The sequence below is a fragment of the Podarcis filfolensis genome, assembly GCF_964270895.1.
Source record: "Podarcis filfolensis genome assembly, chromosome: 6".
Lineage (NCBI taxonomy): Eukaryota > Metazoa > Chordata > Lepidosauria > Squamata > Lacertidae > Podarcis > Podarcis filfolensis.
Window position 1 is genome coordinate 5,787,938 of NC_139609.1, and position 21,706 is coordinate 5,809,643.

Consider the following 21,706-nt stretch of genomic DNA (forward strand, 5'->3'; position numbering starts at 1 on the left):
GGTCGAACTCAGTAGAAGGCAGTTTCACACCCAGCTTGAATTTGAGTAAACAAGCTTAGCAATGAATGCCAGTATTCACATCTTGAGGCAAATATCTGGTAGCCGTTGAAACAAAAACTACAACACGGATAATTTAGGTATAGATACGTTTCCTAGTCAGGTTATACTAGTTCTCTAGAAGAATCCCCTCCGCTGGCTTCACAAATTTGGCACACAGCTAAAAGAAAACAAGTCAGGGAACAAATACAGTGCTAAGGTCAAGTTATTAGCACAAGGCAAACACACTCAGAACTGGCTGAGTACCACGTTGAACTACACCACCAAAGATACATGCACTCGGTTGTAGTCAACAAAGTTTGATTCAGAGTAAACCCACTGAACACGGTGAACAATGGAAACAATTGGATTCATATTTACTTCAGATCTTTTGTTCACATGCAGATTTAAAATCATTCCACTGCTTATCATTTCATCTGCTAAATCAGGTAAGATCTCTGCAGTTACTGATGAAGAAATCTCACCATTGCTTGATTGTGGGAAAGACCAGTCTGCTTCATGCCTCTTTGACAAGTCTTCTTTCTCTTCTGCAGTCTCATAAGTTGACCGGCGATTCCTTACGGAGATATTTTCTTCACCCACCATGGTGTCAGGCTAACGCACTGCAGAGGACAAATTTTACTTGTATGAAGTACTTCAGCTTTTTATGACCATGCGCTTATCATCTTTATTATATGATGTATAATTATAATCATTCTAAGAAGCACAGTGCTTCTTTCTTTTACAAAACAAGTCCCTAGGCCTCCTGGCTGCCAGAAAACATTTCTAAATACACCACTTCAGACTGATGAAAGTTGTGAAAGTAGAGGATAGGGTTTGTTCAAAACCACAAACTGTTCCCTTCACTCTCTGAGTCAGCCTCTTTCAATCTTGGTTGGGTCCCCAGATGTTGCTAGACTACAACTCCCATAATCTCTCACCACTTGTTTTTCTAGCTAGGAATGATGGGACTTGTAGTCTAACAACATCTCAGGATGTATGTTTAAAAAGGCTGCCTTAAACTTGTATCTTTCAAAAGACTTGTTCCAGTTGAGTATTAATGAAGGTAAAAGTTGCAGGAAATGTTTTCTGACATTATCTTTGTTCCTTTAATGCCGTCAAGGAAATCTTCCATAAAGGTAAGATTTCACCACTTGCAGCCCTTGCGTTTAAGGTGATATGTCAGTTTAGAGGGATAAATCACACATACACAACACTTTTTTGCCGCCAATTCTGATGATCCTTGCTTAATCAGCAAAACATGAACAAGCCCTTTGCCCAAGCTGTGATTAAAACATAAAACATCCAAATAACGATAGTTTTCTATCTCATCCAAATAAGAAAACTACCTCAGAATACACCGGGATATTAATTAAGTCAAAGTTTGACACTAGTTTAATAAGCTGGTTTGTTCCAAAGCTGGCAACCAGAAATTCCTAGTTCAGATAAAACCAGAAAATGTGATTACGTAACTACAGTGGTGCCTCGCAAGACGAAATTAATTCGTTCCGCAAGTTTTTTCTTCTTGCGAGTTTTTCGTCTTGCGAAGCACGGTTTCCCATAGGAATGCATTGAAAATCAATTAATGCGTTCCTATGGAGACCGCCTTCAGACCAGGTCCGGGGACAGTCTGTCCCCGGACCTCTTCTGAAGGCTGGCGGGGGGAGAAGGACTTTTCTCCCCACCGCCAGCCTTCAGAACAGCCTTCTGAAGGCTGGCGGTGGGAAGAAAAGCCCTTCTCCCGCCGCCAGCCTTCAGAAGAGTTCCCCCAGGGCTGCCTAGGCTGCAGATAGCAGCCTGCTGCCAAGCGCGAGGGGCGCTCTGCTTCAGAGCACCCCTCGCGCGGGGCAGACATTGGCAGCTTGGGGAGCCCTGCAGGACTTCCCCGCAGGGCTCTCCAAGCTGCGGATAGCAGCCTGCTGCCCCACACGAGGGGCGCTCTTAAGCAGAGCGCCCCTCGCGCGGGGCAGACATTCGCAGCTTGGGGAGCCCTGCAGGACTTCCCCGCAGGGCTCTCTGCTTAAGAGCGCCCCTTGTGTGGGGCAGCAGCTTCTATCCGCAGCTTGGAGAGCCCTGCGGGGAAGTCCTGCAGGGCTCCCCAAGCTGCCAATGTCTGCCCCGCACGAGGGGCGCTCTGAAGCAGAGCGCCCCTCGCGCGGGGCAGCAGGCTGCTATCCGCAGCCTAGGCAGCCCTGGGGGAACTCTTCTGAAGGCTGGCGGCGGGAGAAGGGCTTTTCTTCCCACCGCCAGCCTTCAGAACAGCCTTCTGAATGTTGGCGGTGGGGAGGAAAACCTTTCTCCCACTGCAAGTCTTCAGGACAGGTCCGGGAACAGAGGAGAAGGCGCGCTGCGCTTCCCCGCTGTCCCCGGAGATTTCCCTATGGGCTTTCGTCTTGCGAAGCAAAGCCCATAGGGAAATTCGTCTTGCGAAGCCGCTAAAAAATCGGAAAACCCTTTCGTTTTTCGTTTAGCGAGGCATTCGTCTTGCGGGGCACCACTGTAAAGGTTTCCAGCTTTGTTAGCTCTTACCACAAGAGGAGGAGAAAACAAGTTATTGACATGCATATTTGGTCACTATCTCACCTTTCCTACCATAGGAAAAGTACACCAGTTCCCCTACAAGCAATTTTTACTTGCCACATGCAGTCAGGCAAATGGTTTACTGCAAGCCTATTTAAGAGTCGTGTTTTATGCTTATGATAGATGTCAAACTCCATTCAGCAGACTCTCCACACTTATCTGCAAGTATTATTATTCAGAATAGTTTACCAAGCATCACTTAATTGTTTTAGAAACTTGAGGTCAAAACAAGAGGCTATATCTAACCAAGTCACACTGGCCGTACACCCACTGAAATCAAGGGTTACGACTGACTTTTAAGTCTGTTGATTTTAATTTGTCTTCTCAGACTCAGGTTTATCTGCATTTTATTTTTTTAAAAGACTCCCTTAAACAATATTTTAAGAAAAATAAAAGCTGCCAACGTGGAACGTTCCTTAGCCCAGTTTCATCAAAACCACTTCTCTTGCATGTCAGGCTATAGAACCAGGTGGCCCCAGTTACTACTAATGTAGCCATACATTAAGAAGATAAAACAATGGTCCATCTGACTCACTACAATACCTCCATTAACTGCCAACTACAGACATTCACTTTACACAGAAAATCCAAGGGCAATAACTGAGCTTAAAGGAGTTTTTGCATGCCTCACAGCTTTCCGTTCAAACAACAAGATGTTGGAGATACAAAGGTGCCACTAGCCATTTCTACCTGCGCTCTTACTTCACACTAGGCTACCAGCAACTAGGGTGGGGAGAGGGATTTATATTTGGAAAACAGCATGTGGGAACCCTCCATCCTCTGGAGGTGGTGCTTCGACCAGAAACCATAGCCCCATTTTAAAATGCAGGATATAAATGGATGGATGCATACATAAATAAAACAGGAGGACCCAACCACAGATCTCCTGGTGTTGTGTGGAATTTAGCATCACTTCTGGAAATTCACTGTGCTGTCTAGTTCAGGATGGATTCAATTCAAGACCAATTATTATAATTATAACAATTATGTAGCCATCAAAATAACATTTTAGAATATTCAAAATACTTCACATACATTTTCTTGCTCCTATTCTACAACCTTTTAAGGTAGGTCAGTATTATTATCCCATGTCTTGCATATGAGAAGTGAAGGGCAAGAGACTGATGATTGTCTAAGGTTCCAAAGTAAGCTCATGGCAGGTCCAAGATCTATACCAGGGATTTCCCGGACCATACACCGTATTTTTCGCTCTATAAGACGCACCTAGTTTTTGGAGGAGGAAAACAAGAAAAAAAATATTCTGAATCGAATCCCAGAAGCCAGAACAGCAAGAGGGATCACTGTGCAGCTCCTGGGATAGCCGTGCAGCCTGCATTCGCTCCATAAGACGCACACACATTTCCCCATACTTTTTAGGAGGGAAAAAGTGAGTCTTATAGAGCAAAAAATACGGTAGTTCAGTTCCATGGTCACTACAACACCACACCAGCTCAGCATTAGTTGATTTAATTAAAGTTTCCCATTTGTAATTCAGACGCTTCCTACATAGAAGGAAGAAAACTTTGAACTCCCCTGCCTTGAATTCAAATTTCATTTAAAGCAGCTTTGTTTTTAAACAAGGAAATTTGACTACAATTTAATTTTTAAGAGCCACAAAAGTCGATTTTTAAGGCATTTCAAAGATTTGAGATAGCTCCAATTTGATGCAGGTGCTAGATTAGACCATTTGGATTTTTCAGTCAATCAGAACCAGAGAAGTTGAAAGAACTCCAGGAAACCTGCATATTACAGAAACAAGGGAGGGATAAGTGTAACAGAATGCACTGGTAGTCATAGGGTGCCATGTGATTAAACCACAAAAAGATGTGACAGTGTATAATTTAGGAACAAGAAGCTAGATGAATTTCCAAATGACTAAAACAGATACAAAAAGGTCAACTGCTGGCCATCACCTCAGAAACAGAGAGGAACTTTTAAAGGAGCAGGAGGGGCACGGGTCTCAAAATCTACGCCCTCTGGGGATTTACAATCACAAAGAGCGTTTGAACTCCATGAAAGCAAAATTAATCTAGATCTTAGGACAGCAGTCCTTAAGAAAATGGCCAAGAGCAAGTTACTCTGCAATTTGTAGAATCACCTAACCTATAAATTCCTCTGTGGAAAGGGAATGAGCATTTTGCGTCAGATTTTTGAAGAACCCCTTTCAGAGGTTCAGTTCCCACTCATGAGCTTCTCTAGTTATCCACGGCGCTGAAACAACTTTATTTTGCTGTTTTCGTGGCTTTTTTGTTTTGTTTTTGTGACTATGTGGAACCCAGTACAGCTACTGATTGATTGTGTGACTGCAGTACATTGTTAACTGCTTTCATTTTATGGATCAAAGGTCTTGCTAGATAGTAAAATTCATGTTAAATTGCTGCTTTAGGGGTTGTTTTTCGAAGTATGGAACAGATTAATCCATTTTGCATTACTTTCTATGGGAAAACATGCCTTGCTTTTGGAACACTTTGGTTTTGGAAGGGACTTCTGGAACAGGTTAAGTTTGAGAACCAAGGTACCACTGTACTTCAGCCAAGATCTATATTATAACTCCTCCAGATATCTCTTTTACCATTGTGTCTCCAGCCCATCAGCTTTGAATTGCATTTGTGACCCAACAGCAAAGCATTCCTTATTACTCTTGCCTTCCCCAGTGTCTCCCATCTCCCATCCTTCTGGGACCCTCCCAGGGTCAGAGATATCTAATGGTTTGGAATCCAGGACCTCTAACCCACCCCAGGGTCCTCCTGATCCATTTCCTGAGAAAGAAAGGGAGCAGATTAGGTATCCCCTGCCCCCACTCATGACCCTTAAAGAGTAATAGATTAACAGTGCATAAGCTGTCTTGGAATAGACACATGAAGTGTTATCCTCAGTTTGGCATGGAGAGCGAAAGTGTGGTAAGCAGTGATCTAAAATGGCAACGAAATGCAAAAAACCACAGGCTGTCGGCAACTGAATTAAAGCTTGGATCAAATCAGCACAGACTGTATTTTCTGCATTGCTTTGTCATTTGATGCCACTGCTTATCTTCAGTCTCACACCTGATAAAAAGTGGCCTCTGGTGTCCGGTCCGGCAAGCCTCTCCCACCATAAATATGTTACTTTTTAAGGTGCCACCAACTGGCTGCTGTTTTCCCTCTTTTCATCGTTGCCTAAGTTTTCTCCCTTCCCTCTGACATCTTCCCCACTCTGGGTACACAATCATTCATTTTCGAACCGCAACCTCTTGGGAGGAATCATAAAAAATTACAAAAAAAAGCCCCCACTAAGCTCTTATTCTATAAAGCTTAAACTACGTAAATAATTCTCCAACGCGGGTGGAAAAAAGGAAGCCCTTTGCCCCGGTTTCCCCCTAGTCGTTTCTGCCTCCCATGCCTCACTCCCGAGTAAATCCGCATCCTCCATTAAGCTTCCTGTTCCAAAGGACCACATGCGCTCGCCATGGGCCGTGCACCAAAAACGATGGTGCGGGGATCAGGAAAGCTTGAGGACTCGCGGAAACCTCGCCAGACCCCTGATCCTCGTTTACACACTGATTTGGCCCATTAATCCCCCTGGATCCAACGGGGCTGACTCGTGAGTAAAGAGAGGGGGCGGCAAATGCCCTTCTGGATTCCCGGTGGCGCGGGTGGGCTCAGCCTTTACGCACGAGAAGGAGAGGAGGAAGGGGCGGCCAAGGGGCTCCCTTTGCCCTTCTCCCCCTCCCCGGGCACGCCATCGCTTCTTCTCGACGGCGAGCTGGGGGGTTCAGGAGGGGTACCTTGCGCTTCACCCCACTCCGAGTCCCTCCATCCCCGGGATCCCCACCGTCCCCGGCGCGCCTACCTGCGTTTCCGCGTCTCTTCTCCAGCCTGCGCCGTCGCCTCCAGCTCCGGCTTTTGCAGCTCCCCCCGCGGCGGGGAAGGGCAGGAGCGGCCGCTATATGGCTGGGTTCCTCCTCCGCCTTCGAAAAGGGAGGCGGAGGGAACAGGAAACGGCGCTGCGCGTCGGCAGGAGGCTCCGGCTACTGGCCGGCCGAGGGAGCCTTCGGCGGTGTCCGCGCACGTGCTGCCGGGGGAGGTGGCGCTTCCGAGGGCAGGTCGCCGCGCGGTCTCTTCTGGCCACGCCAAACCAGAAATCCCTGTGTAAGGTTGGGGGAGAAGAGAGCGGGTGGTGACACACTTCTTTTTGTGCCGCCCTCGTTTGGGTTGGTTCTCTCTGTGTGTCCATTTATTAATTTTCCGTATGCTGTAGTCAACATTTAAAGTCTCATTCTTTTTTCTTTTCCTTCTCCTCCTGCAGTGAGGCTACATTTTAATATTTTAATGTTGTATTTTAATTTTGTTTTTAAGTTGCAATCATTCAACTTGTTTTTTATTATTGCTTGTAAGCCGCCCTGGCTGGGGAGGGTGGGGTATAAATAAAAATTATTATTATTATTATTGTTATTATTATTAACCTGTGGTACTGTTTCTGGGTTAGCGGAGTATGTAACCTGAGGTACCACTGTACTGCCAACACAAGTGCCCCATATTACATCTGGGAGAATAGTTTAGTTTTACAAAGCTCTAACAGGACAACAAACTTCCCACCCGATCCTTCTGAAAAATAGCATTAGCAGTTACACTGGCTGTGGCAAATGTGGCTTTCAAATGTGCAAACCAAGAACCAGAGCTTTTAAACATCGCACCCAATAATTTATACATACCAGCTTGCTCAAGCAGCTGGCTACCTGATTACTCCCAATATTTCTTCCTCCATGTAATTTGGCTGACCAGTGTCAAAGATATCTGTGTTATCAATGACTTTCTTGCAAATGGAGCCTGTAATTATTTTAATTATCATTGAAATAAAAAAAATTAAGGTCTTATACATATAATAAATGTTCATAAATGTACCAAGCAAACACGTACATAAATATATAAACCACATGTCTGAAGCAGCACAGGAAAGCAGCCCTGGAACCAGTTTGACTCCCAAACTGACCATATGTTTTCTCTGCAAAGTCAAAGGAAAAGCCTCCCCATTGTCTCCTCTTTCACAAATCCTGTCTTAAGCGTATGTCTGTGTATGAATAGGGTGAGCCTGTGACCTGGCTCAGGAACTAAGTATTTATCATTAGAAAAGACTGGCCAGGGTATCCTGGCTCCCCAGGGTATCCAATCAAGTAAGCATTAACAGGTAACTTGCCAGACAGGAGGTAAACAAAGCACTCAGATTTCTGCTGTAAACCACCCTTTCTGTGATGTAGGTATGATGTATCTGGAGTGGTGGTCTTGAGCTACACCCCTTCTGTGATGTATGTATGATGTTTCTGGGGGTGGCCTTGGACTCCAGGGAGGGAATTAAAAATGTCTGTATAAGGGTGGGCACACCTGGGTTCTGGGTCCTCCTTCTTTCCTGCGTGTGAGGGGAGCACCCTGTTGCAACAGATCAATAAAGATCAGGCTTATGAGCTACTTTGCTTCTCAATGTTCTCTGGTTGGTCTCTGTTCTTTTCTCTGACCGATGGAGAACCTACAAAGGACTCTATAAGGGCTCTTGTGTCCCCTATAAGGTAATAAGGGCAGATTTTTGTTTATTACAATCATTGTCCAAACTTTTTGACATTTCCTTTCCTTCTGGCTTCACTGTTTACAATTCACCACAACTAGTGTCTCTTTGTGTATAATTTCTCAGTCCTTAGCCTTCCCCATACAGATCATTCTTCTGTGCGTTTGCTAATCCTTTCCCACAAAAGCTGGTATATGAACATTTTGTTCCTGACTGAATGTTTTCCTGAGCGTTTGGAATAGTCATGGACACGAGCGTAATGTTCATGGCCACAAGTACAAGATGTTATTTATGCTGCCCTTCAGTTAAAAACTCCAAGGGCAGCTCACAAATTCATACAATACCATGCACACACGGTTTCAAAACTCAAGAGACACAGAACAAAAGAATAATAAAGTGAGTGGGATCCCTGGGCACAATCAGTTAAAGACAGCTTTAGTGGTATGTTAAAAGGCCTGGCAGCCGCACAAATGTTACTAGCCCAGAGATGGAAAGAAGACAAAAGTCCCTCCCAGAGAAGAATAGCAAACTAAGCTGTTGGATCATGACGAAATGACAAAACTGATCGGAAAGCTCAGGAACCAAGAAGACCAAAACTTCAATAAAGAATGGGGGGGAATTATAATTTATCTAGGATACCACTGTAAGCAAACATTAACAGGATTGCAATAACAGTTGTAATGTAGCAAATATTATGGACAAAATGGAGAGACATAAAATATGGATTATGAAATAATATGCAGTTGAAAAGGTTGACCATAGGACCCATGGAGGGGAAGGTGGGAAGTCCAGAGATTCAGAAAAATCTCTAAATATATATTTTGTATTGTTATAATTCTATACAGTATTTGTAAAACCAAATAAAAATTATTTCAAAGAAAGAAAAAGACCCGGCAAATAAATAATTTGCCTAGCACCTCTGTCTACGAATTACAGCGGATTCAAACTACGTACAACACTCTATTATATAGATTTTCAACCACCATAGGTTATCTTTTGGTTCTTGCATGGGCATAGCCGGGGGGGGGGGGCAGGGGGCAGCTGCCCCCCCAAATCAATCAAAATCAATACAAATCTGAGGTTCCCCCCCCTCCCAACAAAAATCCTGGCTACGCCTTTGGGTTCTTGTGTGAGGTAAAAATCAGATGTTTGGAGACTCAAACAGAAGTTGAACAAAATTTATTTGACAGAGCACAGTGGCTAAAACAAGGAATATTTTAGGAGATAATGTTCTTTCAGGAAACAGTTAGCCTATTAATAATTATACTAAATTGAATGGATATGACAGGCCTCTCATCAAGCACAGCTTCTTTTAAACTTCAGTTGCTTATGTTCCGTTATTACGTTTCAGGGAGATGCTACAGGCTCCTAGACTAGATGGTAAAAGGCTCAGCTTATTTCCATTTATTTTATTCCTACTATTATTTATTGAATATATATACCGCCCTATACCCTCACGTCTCAGGGTGGTTATTACACTTGACTTCAGTTCCCTCAGTTGTTGCATAGGTGTTGCAGATTCATAATTGGGTTTCTTAGACAGCCTTTTGACATTCACACTTCCTGATGTAGCCTTTTTAGCCTCGGGTGAGAAGAGCTTTGCGCCCGGGACACGGAAATGGGAGTCAACAGACACTCAAGAAATAGTTTCGGAGAAAAAGCTTTATTCTGCCATCCGGGGTGGCAAAAGGAGCAAGATTCACAAAACAAGCACGGCTTCACAGCCATTTGCACAGAGCGTATATTCCCCTTCCAGTTCCCTCCCCTTTCTCCTCCTCTTCAAGAGTCCTGCCCCAGGAGTTCCCCTGAGCATGTACAGAAAGCTCCTGTCTTGGGACTCTTTTGGACTCTTCCCAGGAAAGAGGGATGAGAAGCCTGGCGTTCCATCGTGTCCAAGATATGTTTCTTTTCTCTTGCTCTATTGGCACAGTTCCCGCAAAGAAAAGTGGCCAGTTGAATGTACCTTTTGGCAAGGTCAGCTAGCCTGAGAAGCGACCTTTGTTACAGCAGAGCGAAATGCTTCTGATGCTTAGCTAATGCCTTTTAGCTGCTGAGAAAATGATTTGGAAAAGCTATGAGCCTGCTTTGGGGGGGGTTGACTTTGGTCCTAGGTGGGGTCACCTGTCCTCACCTCCTTCACTGAGGTACTCCAAATAGTACTGTGGACCCAGGGGATCTCCCCACACCATCCCTTAACTCACGGGTGTCAAACACAAGGCCCGCGGGCCAAATCCGGCCCGCCAGACCTCGTCATGTGGCCCGTGTAGCCGCCGCCAGCCTTCACCTTTTATTCTCGCTTTTTTTTTTTTTTTTGACACAAGAAAGCCGCCTCTTCAGCGCATGCGCGGCAGCCTGCAAGCCAGGGAACATCTGCCCTCTAGCGGCGCCAGCCGTTCTACACAGGAAACCTCCACTTGTTTTTATATTGAGTGCATGCCATCCTGTGATGTGACAGATCCAACGGCTGCCTGAACCCTTCTCTCCTGTATGTAAGTCCTACAGATACAACCGGCCCTTTGAGGGTGACCAAACTGCTGATGCGGCCCCCGATGAATTTGAGTTTGACACCCCTGCCTTAACCGGTTTGGGAGTCTTCTCTTTCTAGAAGATCTCTCCCCTCCTGACTCGAACTCAGCTCCTCCAGTTCACTCCTGTCTGAATCCTCTCCCTAGACACTCAGTCCAGAGACTCCTTTCTCTAGCTGTAGATATTTCCCTCAGGGTGGATGTGAAACACACTTTTCCTAACTCTACCTCACGGTTTCTCTTAAACCACCTCCCTATCGCTATCTATATCTATCTGGCAGGAGCGCAGCTGTGTGTGTGTGTGTGTGTGTGTGTGTGTGTGGCAGAGAGGGACAGCTGCCCCCCTTCAAATAAATCAATTAAATCAATACAAACTGAGGTTCTGCCCCCCCAAAACATACATTCTGGCTTTGCCCATGCTGGCTGGACATTCCCTCAGAAACGGTTCCTTTTGTTTTCCCTCCAAAAGTGCTGCTCCCCCTCCCCCTCCCCCAACTGGATGCCTTGGTAGCCAATCAGAAAGAGGCTACAGCCGTCTGGTGGGATTTCTGAGGCACTGCCTCACCAGACAATCTTCTCTGGCTCTGCTGTCTGTCACACCAGGCAAACCTCCTGGCAGGGTGGTGGTGGTGGGGAGGATTGTATGAAGGCCGGGGGCCACGACAGAGAAAGCCCTGCTCCGGTAGTCACTACCTAATGCGAGGGAGGGGGCCTTTCAGGAAGGCCTCTGAAGATGACCGTAAGGTTTGAGCAGGCCCGTGTGGGAAAAACCCTGTTCCTCATAAAGGTAAAGGGACCCCTGACCATTAGGTCCAGTCGTGACCGACTCTGGTGTTGTGGCGCTCATCTCAATTTATTGGCCGAGGGAGCCGGCGTTCGTCCGCAGACAGCTTCCGGGTCATGTGGCCAGCATGACTAAGCAGCTTCTGGCAAACCAGAGCAACGCACAGAAACACCGTTTACCTTCCCGCCAGAGCGGTACCTATTTATCTACTCGCACTGGTGGATTATCTCAACACAAAGATGGGCAGTCAGGTTCCTCCATAAGTTCACAAGCAGCAGGGTATCAGCAGAATAAAGGTCCCAGGCATCCGCACTCAGGGGTACATTGCCTCTGAACATGGAGGTTCCATTTCCTCTCATGGTTGAAAGTTGTTCATAGACCTACCTTCCATAAATCTGCCCCAAAGTCTTTCTGAAAGATACCAAAACCACTGCCCAGCTCAGTCAGTAGAGCACAAGACTCTTAATCTCAGGGTCGAGGGTTCGAGACCCACATTCGGCAGAGATTCCTGCACTGCAGGGGGTTGGACTAGATGACCCAACTCTACAGTTCTACGATTCTGCTATGCCCAGTGCTGATCCTAAAACTCAGCAGAGGAGGATGAATACATCAAACATCATCACCACATCTCGTTGCATAAGCTCATCTATCCGGATGAGCCTGGCTACACCCATAGCTGTCAAGCATCCCTTATTTGGAGGGACAGTCCCTTATCCCAGCGCCATGTCCCGCTGCTGTCCCTTATTGATGGATGTCCCTTAAATTTCCCGGGTTTCAAAGGAAGCAGCTCTTCTCCCTCCCTCCCTGCCGGCCAGGGAGGAGGGAGGCTCCAACTGTGTTGCTTGGCTGCCCAGCCCGCCCCCCTCCGGCCTCCTCTCACCAGCCTCGGCCCCCGGGAACCCCTCCCCGCCGGGACTGGTGGGAGCCTCGGACCCTTCCGCCACCATCCTCCTCGCGGCCACCGAACTGAGCGTCTCTGCCTGGGGCTTCCCCTCTGCCAGTCACCGCTGCTCCCGCTCCTGCTAGGCCGTACTGCGGCTGTGCCACCGAAGGACCCGAATGAGATGGGCAGCCTGGCAAGGTCTATGAATTGATGAGGAGCCTTGAGAGGAGAGCGAGGGCAACCATAGAGAAAGTTCAGAGAGAGGAGGAAGAGGGGGAGGCAGAGAAGAAGAAGAAGAAGAAGAGTTTGGATTTGATATCCCGCCTTTCACTCCCCTTCAGGAGTCTCAAAGCGGCTCACATTCTCCTTTCCCTTCCTCTGCCACAACAAACACTCTGTGAGGTGAGTGGGGCTGAGAGACTTCAGAGAAGTGTGACTAGCCCAAGGTCACCCAGCAGCTGCATGTGGAGGAGGGGAGACGCGAACCCGCTTCCCCAGATTACGAGACTACCGCTCTTAACCACTACACCACACTGGCTCTCAGAGGCGTGGGCAGGTGTTCCAAGGGAAGGACTGCAAGCACTTCTCCCATAGATTTGTAGTGGTAGACTAGCATAGATGGTCTGATCTGCGGATTTACTTCGGGTGCTATTCCCCCCCTTCCTCCCGCCCCACCTGATGGAATTGAGAGCTGCAGATGGAGCACGAGAGAAAAGATACAGAACTGCAGCAGTATCTTCGTAGCTTGGACTTCGTTTTGCGTGCAAAGTGGTTGCTGCTTGTAGTTATTTAATTGCAGTATTTCATCGGCTGGTGTCTTGAGCAGCAACCTCTGGAAACGAAGGGCTAAAAACCGGTGCTGCTCTCCAAAATTATCTGGTCCCTTTTAACTGGTTCACTAAAATCCCTTATTTTGGCTGCTGGTCCCTTATTTTCAAGGCTGCTGGTCCCTTATTTTCAAATCTGTAAGTTGACAGCTATGGCTACACCTTGTCAGACAGACTAGCTTGTCAAAGACAAGGATCTACTGTAGTTAGCCTTCTGTCTGAACACATGCCTGTTGCATCCAAAGCAATTCTGCTGTTTACCTGGACGGCCGGGTGACAGTGAGGTTGGAGGATGCACAGGAGTGCGGAATTGCTGGTGGCAGTTCCACTGGTGCAGCGGCACAGCCTCAACCTCACCCCTTCCCTATTCAGATAAGCAGAGCCACTGGCATCGGGAAGGCGTCTTAGCCTCTCCACACACATTGCTGCGGATGAGATGAAACCCAACCCTGCCAACAAAACTGCTCGAAATACATTGCTGGATGGAGAACTTCCGAGTGGGTTCATGCAACTTTGTTCAAAGTGCTTTCTAGCTGGAATGGTTTCGCTGAAATCGTGTCTCCAGGATCCTGTTGTCCCCCAGCAATATTTCAGCTCTGTTTCTCTCATTATCTTTTAAATGTTTCTTTTTAAAAAAATTCTCTTAGTGCCCTGAAAGAAAGGCAGCTTTATCAATCTTATTTCTATCATTTCTTGCCCACATAGCCCACCTGTCCACCAAATGTTGGTCAGGGCGGCTCGCACCACTAGAAACACTGTTTTTGAAACATAATAAAACACAAAGTAATCTATAAGGATTATTTATAGTAATCCTTAAGGATTATAGATGGGACGCGGGTGGTGCTGTGGGTTAAACCGCAGAGCCTAGGACTTGCCGATCAGAAGGTCGGCGGTTTGAATCCCCATGACGGGGTGAGCTCCCGTTGCTTGGTCCCTGCTCCTGCCCACCTTTTTTAAAAATAATTTTTACTGAATGGTTTTATGTTACAAAAAACAATACAGCCATACTACCACTAAATATAATTAAGAAATAAAAATTACATACATCGATATGCTCCTGCCCACCTAGCAGTTCGAAAGCACGTCAAAGTGCAAGTAGATAAATAGGTACCACTCTGGCGGGAAGGTAAACGGCGTTTCCGTGCGCTGCTCTGGTTTGCCAGAAGTGGCTTAGTCATGCTGGCCACATGACCCGGAAGCTGTCTGCAGACGAACGCCGGCTCCCTCGGCCTATAGGAGCTGGGGGCACTGTTATACAGTGGTTCCGCTCCTTCCTCCTGGGCCGTGTTCAGAAAGTGGTGGTGGGGGATGAGTGTGGGGTGCCTCAGGGTTCCGTCCTCTCCCCCATGCTTTTTAACATCTATATGAAGCCGCTGGGAGAGATTATCAGGGGGTTTGGACTGGGTGTCCATCAAAATGCAGATGATACCCAGTTCTACCTCTCTTTCAAATCAGAACCAGTGAAGGCAGTGAAGGTCCTGTGTGAGTGCTTGGAGGCGGTTGGAGGATGGATGGTGGCTAATGGATTGAGGTTGAATCCTGGCAAGACAGAAGTACTGTTTTGGGGGGACAGGAGACGGGCTGGTGTGGAGGATTCCCTGGTCCTGAATGGGGTAACTGTGCCCCTGAAGGACCAGGTGCGCAGTCTGGGAGTTATTTTGGACTCACAGCTGTCCATGGAGGCGCAGGTCAATTCTGTATCCAGGGCAGCTTTCTACCAGCTCCACCTGGTACGCAGGATGAGACCCTACCTGCCCGCGGACTGTCTCGCCAGAGTGGTGCATGCTCTGGTTATCTCCCGCTTGGACTACTGCCATGAGCTCTATGTGGGGCTACCTTTGAAGGTGACCTGGAAACTACAACTAATCCAGAATGTGGCAGCTAGACTGGTGACTGGGGGCGGCCGCCGAGACCACATAACACCGGTCTTGAAAGACCTACATTGGCTCCCAGTACATTTCCGAGCACAATTCAAAGTGTTGGTGTTGACCCTTAAGGCCCTAAGCAGCCTCGGCCCAGTATACCTGAAGGAGCGTCTCCACCCCCATTGTTCTGCCCGGACACTGAGGTCCAGCGCCGAGGGACTTCTGGCTGTTCCCTCATTGCGAGAAGCCAAGTTACAGGGAACCAGGCAGAGGGCCTTCTCGGTAGTGGCGCCCGGCCTGTGGAACGCCCTCCCATCAGATAAACAACTACCTGACATTCAGAAGACATCTTAAGACAGCCCTGTTCAGGGAAGTTTTTAATGTGTGACATCTTAGTGTATTTTTGGTCTTTGTGGAAGCCGCCCAGAGTGGCTGGGGAAACCCAGCCAGATGGGCAGGGTACAAATAAATTATTATTATTATTATTATTATTATTATTATTATTATTATTAAGCGAGATGAGCGCCGCAACCCCAGAATTCTCCGTGACTGGACCTAACAGTCAGGGGTACCTTTACCTTTACCTAATCCACCCGCACTTATGTTTCAGTCAAATACTGCCACCTAATGGCACCTTGCAGAAAACTATATGTATACTTGAGAGAGAATGATACATGTGGCCAATGAGCAACCAGTGCAGATGTTTTAAGATGGGTGTCCTAGTCTGTTGGCTACCTAGCTGCTTCATTCTTTGCTCTTCTGCAGGCTTTGTTGCTCTAAATGTAGTGGTAGTAGGTTCGGTTTTTGCTCAAATAGTGGAAAAGAATGCAACAGCAGTGCAAAGAGATTGGGGCAAGAATGCCCTAGTTCAGATGTTTTCATCTATGGCAACAGATGGCAAGCCAATATATCAGGGTTTCCCCCCACTAAACCCCCTTTGTTTCTGCCGCTCTGTGTGGAGGCCAAATGCTTTGGGAAGACAAATTTGTAGTGGTAGTATGAGATCATTTGGCCTGGGGTGGAGGCAAGCTTTGTGTAAGAGCTCCACTGCCCCCTTCTTGAGATATGTAGGGTTGCCATCTCCTTGTTCTTTTCTTTCCCCCCTTTTTTACTGCTATGATTCCTCTTGCTACCAGCCTATCATGCAATTGCAGAGCAATGTGGAAAGCTTCTTATGCTTAATTCCTACATGCCATGTTACAGTTAAAGGAATAGGAACCAAAACAAGGGTGGGGGGGTTGCCAACCTGTGGGTCTACCAAAGGCTCTGTGCTGGCTAGGTACAAAACAAGCCTGGAAAGTTGTGTTTTGCTTTAAAGAGACACAATATGTGCAGGCATACACTGTATATGTAAAACGGCTTTGCTTGGCCTGTCATGATGGGCACCAATCTGAACTTATTCTGTGGTTTATTTCTGTAGACTGTGGCATCATTAAAGTTGGCATAACTTTCAGTATTGTTGTGGCTTTAAAATTCAGCTCTCTTCTACTGAGTATTATGCAAGATTTTCCTCATCCTGGTGCCACCCATTTTACGATTACGATATCTTTATTGTCATTGTCCCTTGCGGAACAATGAAATTGAAAAACTACATAAAACTACCACAAAACTACCACAAAACTACATAAAAACTACATAAAACTACATGAAACATTCAAAACCCCCTAAAACCTCTAAAACCCCATTTTAAAATACACTATACTACAGAGACCCCTTATGCTGCGTTTAGAACCAGAATTGCATTAGCGTAGAAACTGTTTCTCAGGCGGCTAGTCCTGGCCTTTATAACCCTCTACCTTCTTCCAGAAGGCAGAAGCTGAAAGAGATCATTTCCGGGGTGCGTACTGTCATGTGCTATCTCTGCCGCTTTCTTATGGCACCTGGCAGCATAGATTTGATCTAAGGTGGGAAGAGTGCACCCAATTATTCTCTCTGCAGTCTTTACAACCCTGGATAGCATTGTTTTTTCCCTGGCTGTGCAGCTCCCAAACCAGACACACAGACCATAAGTTAGTACGCTCTCCACAGTGCAATGGTAAAATGCCATCAACAGGTCCTTTTAGAGATTGTTTTTCCGGAGGATTCTCAGAAAATATAACCTCTGCTGTGCTCTCTTCACCAGGTCTTTGCTGTTCTCTTTTTGGCTGAAGCAGGGTTCACTTGGGAGCTTGTTTCCTATAATTGGGTTGTATACTTCCTGAAGGAAGACGATGTGGAGTTTCATGGTGTTTACAAAGTTGGCATAACTTGATATGTAATGCATTCCCCAATGAACTCTCTTGACCCTGGTGCTAGTCTTTATCTTAAATGTGACCTGGAAGGCATGCATGACATTCCTGACTTCTTAAGACCTAAAGCACAGGGTTTTTGTGTTACCAGCAAACTTTAATTATCACCTCCTGTAAACCACCCCCCCCCAAATTAGCAGGCTGATCTCTGAATGTTCTTCTGTATGCGGATGACGCTGCACTTCTTGCCAGATCCCCTATTGGACTGAGGAGAATGTTGCAAGCTCTACATGAATACTGTGATCAGCATGAGCTCCAACCCAACTATGCTAAGACCAAGATCATGGTCTTCTCTGCCCGACCGAGACTCCATCGATGGTCAATGAATGGGATCCCCCTAGAGCAGGTTAACTGCTTTAAATATCTGGGACAAGTAATACGGTCAAATAGGTCTTTTCTGGCCCATAGAGATTATATAACAACTAATGCATCTAAAGCAGCCATCCAGATTAGATCTCTATATGCTAAGAATCAGGCTCAATCAGTGAAGATAGCTTTGAGACTCTTTCAAATGAAAGTCCTCTCCCTTCTTTTGGTGGGCATCTCTTTAGGCTCCCGTAGGGATTTTTTGAAACTGGATTCTATCCAAACGCGATTCCTTAGAGCCATCCTTAGGATTCCCCCCTCAGTAGCGGGTGCGGTTATGAGATTAGAGGTCGGCTGGCAAGCTCTACGGTATGTGGCCTTGAAGACGAAGCTCTGGCTATGGCTCAAGCTTTGTTTTAAACCAGTGGGTATTGCCCCCTTGATATTGAGGGACGATTTCCAATCATCGTGGGAAAGGGAGGTCATTAACGAGGTTCAATCCTGTGGATTGTCTCACCTTTACTTTGAGTCTATGACGTACAATCAAGCTAGAGCTGTGATCTCCCGGAGACTGAGTGACATTGCCAGACAAGAGGACATAGCCCTGGTAAAACCAGGGATGTTCCTAGGGGACCAGATTTATCGGACCATACCAGCCCCCTACCTTGCAGAAATCCACTATGTTGAATACCGCAGACTTCTTACAGCGGCTAGATTAAATGTCCTTGACTCTGCGATATTGTGGGGAAGGTACAGGGGAGTACCATACGCCCAGAGAACCTGTCATTGTGCCATGGGTGTGGTTGAGTCCACCGAACACATTCTCTTGACTTGCCCTTCATATGCAGAGCTTAGACAAAATTTTATAGACCCACACCTATGTCAATTTAGCTTCCTACCCGGAGAAAACCAGGTTTTACACTTGCTGAATAGAGCTATACCTTCCTTGGTGGCCAAATTTCTTTTTTTAGCTTTTAAGCGTCGCAAGACTATAATTGACTGTATTGATATGGGGCTATCTGTTTAGCCCATTTTAGTGTTGGCTAAGTTCTAAAATCTTCCTGGATGTTTTAACTGTGTATTGACAAACGTACTTTTTTTCTGACTGACGGTCGAATAAAAGGTTGATGATGATGACCTCCTGTAAAAAGAATGGCTTCCATGCAATACACAGAAGGCAAGATTCAGGAGACATACAAGATAACCAGTTAAGTCATTTCCCACATATGGTGTGTGTGGAGCCTGTATTTACTATTTAAAACACTTCATCCAGTAGATTCCAGGGTGGTTTACAATAAGCATATATCTTAATCGAAAATAGAAATAAAAACTGCTTGCACAAGTTAGTGCCCTTGTGCCCATGTTACAGACTAGCAATGGGTCTGCTGTTTTCTACCATTAAAACTGCCCTCTTTGGCTGCCCCGTGTGACAAGGTGCTTGCCATATCCTGGTTCCAAAATGGGGTTGCCATATTCTAGTTCCACAAAAAATCTCATGAGGTTGGCTGCCATCCTACGAACCCTTCCCTTGGCACAAGCTGTATTAAACGCTTGTTTAATATTGTTTAATATATTGTATTAAACGTGGGACAGTTTCCTGCGTCAGCTTGCTTTGAATCATTACCGTTATCTCCCAACTGTATAGTTTTCTGCAAGGTGCCTTTAGGTGGCACTGTTCGACTGAAAGATAAGCACTGCTGGATTAGCTAACTAGCCCAGGTGTGCTGAGCCATTGTCCCTCCAGATGTTGCTGAACAACCTCCCATCCTCAAAGCTCCCAACCTCCCATCAGCTCTAGCAAGCATAGCCAATGTCCAAGGATGCTGGGAACATCCTTTGGCAACATCTGGAGGACCAAAGGTTCCTCCTACGTGATTTAGTCCACCATTCTGTTTCCAAAGGGGGCAGCGACGTGTCTTGTTCCCATCTCCTCCTCCGACTTCGCCTCCTCTTTCGCCTACATGCCCTGACGAAGGCAGAGGAGGAGCCAAGCCATATAGCGCTCCCCTCCGCTTGCGGAGCTGCAAAAGACGCAAGGAGGAGAGAGACACGGAGACTCAGGTGCGCGCTCCGAGGACGGTGGCGATGGGACTCGGACTGGGGCGAGGGGCGGCGAAGGGCCGGGAGAGGGGGCGCAGGTACCCCTCCTGAATCTCCCCGGTCGCCGTCGAGAGGGAGCGATGGCGTGCGAGGGGAGAGGAGAAGGAGCGAAGGAAGCCTGCTGGTCCCCTTTTCCTCCTCTCCTTTCCGTGCGTAAAGGCTGAGCCCACCGGGTTCCAAGCTGGGAAGTGGGAGCCATAGTTTTCAAACTTGGATGAAATGGAAAACTATGGTTATTTGTACGATTTCTGGTTTAATTACAGCTTGGGGAAAGGGCTGTGTAGTTGGGCAAAAGGTTTGTTAAGGATCATCAGAACTGGCAGCAAAGAAGTGCTGTGTATGTGTGATTTATCCCTCTAAACTGAGATATCACCTTAAACACAAGGGCTGCAAGTGGCGAAATCTTATCCTTATGGAAGATTTTAAAGGAACAAAGATCGGGTCAGATAACATTTCCTGCAACTTTAACTTCCATTAATAATCAACCAAAACAAATCTTTTGAAAGATACAAGTTTAAGGCAGCCTTTTTAACCATACATCCTGAGATGTATACAAGTCCCATCATTCCTAGCTAGGAAGACCTGTGGTCAAAGATGATGGGAATTGTAGTTCAACAACATCTGGGGACCCAACCAAGATTGAGTAAAGCTGGTTCAGAGAGTGAAGGGAACAGTTTGTGGTTTTGAACAAACCCTATCCTCTACTTTCACAACTTTCATCAGTCTGAAGTGGTGTATTTAGAAATGTTTTCTGGCAGCCAGGAGGCCTAGGGACTTGTTTTGTAAAAGAAAGAAGCACTTTGCTTCTTAGAATGATTATAATTATACATCATATAATAAAGATGATAAGCGCATGGTCATAAAAAGCTGAAGTACTTCATACAAGTAAAATTTGTCCTCTGCAGTGCGTTAGCCTGACACCATGGTGGGTGAAGAAAATATCTCCGTAAGGAATCGCCGCTCAACTTACGAGACTGCAGAAGAGAAAGAAGACTTGTCAAAGAGGCATGAAGCAGACAGGTCTTTCCCACAATCAGGCAATGGTGAGATTTCTTCATCAGTAACTGCAGATATCTTACCTGATTTAGCAGATGAAATGATAAGCAGTGGAATGATTTTAAATCTGCATGTGAACAAAAGATCTGAAGTAAATATGAATCCAATTGTTACCAGTGTCCACCGTGTTCAGTGGGTTTACTCTGAATCAAACTTTGTTGACTACAACCGAGTGCATGTATCTTTGGTGGTGTAGTTCAACGTGGTACTCAGCCAGTTCTGAGTGTGTTTGCCTTGTGCTAATAACTTGACCTTAGCACTGTATTTGTTCCCTGACTTGTTTTCTTTTAGCTGTGTGCCAAATTTGTGAAGCCAGCGGAGGGGATTCTTCTAGAGAACTAGTATGACCTGACTAGGAAACGTATCTATACCTAAATTATCCGTGTTGTAGTTTTTGTTTCAACGGCTACCAGATATTTGCCTCAACATGTGAATACTGGCATTCATTGCTAAGCTTGTTTACTCAAATTCAAGCTGGGTGTGAAACTGCCTTCTACTGAGTTGGACCAGCAGTTCATCTGACCCAGTACTGCTTTCTCTGGCAGGCAGTAGCTCTTCAGGCCACGTTACTGTGATCAGGTGGGATTCCACCAAGTCTTTGTGTGCGCAAAATGAGGTCCACTCGCCCAACCAGCCTTTCCCTGCCCCTGGGCCTTAGGTTGCCAATCCCTGGTGTAGATGCATTTATGAGATTTCTTCATCAGTAACTGCAGAAATCCTATCTGAATAAATAAAAGATTTTATCAGTGGATTTATTTTGAATCTGCAAATGAGCAAAAGTTCTGAAGTACAGTAAATACGAATTCTTCCTCAGGTCTTAAATAATGGATTGTGTCCAGTGTTCACCATGTCCAATGGGTCTACTATGAGTAAAACTTTGTTACAACCCAATACATGTATTTTGGCTTTCCAATCTTTCTG

General features: G+C 46.2%; 2 protein-coding genes across 3 annotated transcripts in view; one reads left to right on the forward strand and one right to left on the reverse strand.

The window, feature by feature from the left end:
* LOC310765937 (sterol O-acyltransferase 1-like) overlaps window positions 1-6,841 on the reverse strand; it is a 34,670-nt gene extending 27,829 nt beyond the window's left edge. The window contains exons 1-2 of the mRNA XM_083621615.1: window positions 6,445-6,841; window positions 522-659 (exon numbers count right to left, since the gene is read on the reverse strand). Of these exons, the coding sequence (XP_083477741.1) occupies window positions 522-642 (121 nt within the window). The 5' untranslated portion in view covers window positions 643-659; window positions 6,445-6,841. The remainder of the gene's footprint in view (window positions 1-521; window positions 660-6,444) is intronic.
* Window positions 6,842-19,481: 12,640 nt separating this feature from the next.
* Window positions 19,482-21,706, forward strand: part of LOC310765934 (sterol O-acyltransferase 1-like) — a 43,019-nt gene continuing 40,794 nt past the window's right edge. The window contains exons 1-2 of one of the 2 annotated variants that reach the window (XM_083621607.1): window positions 19,482-19,690; window positions 20,635-20,772. In XM_083621607.1, the coding sequence (XP_083477733.1) occupies window positions 20,652-20,772 (121 nt within the window). In that variant the 5' untranslated portion in view covers window positions 19,482-19,690; window positions 20,635-20,651. The remainder of the gene's footprint in view (window positions 19,691-20,634; window positions 20,773-21,706) is intronic. The other variant, XM_083621609.1, reaches the window with a different exon arrangement.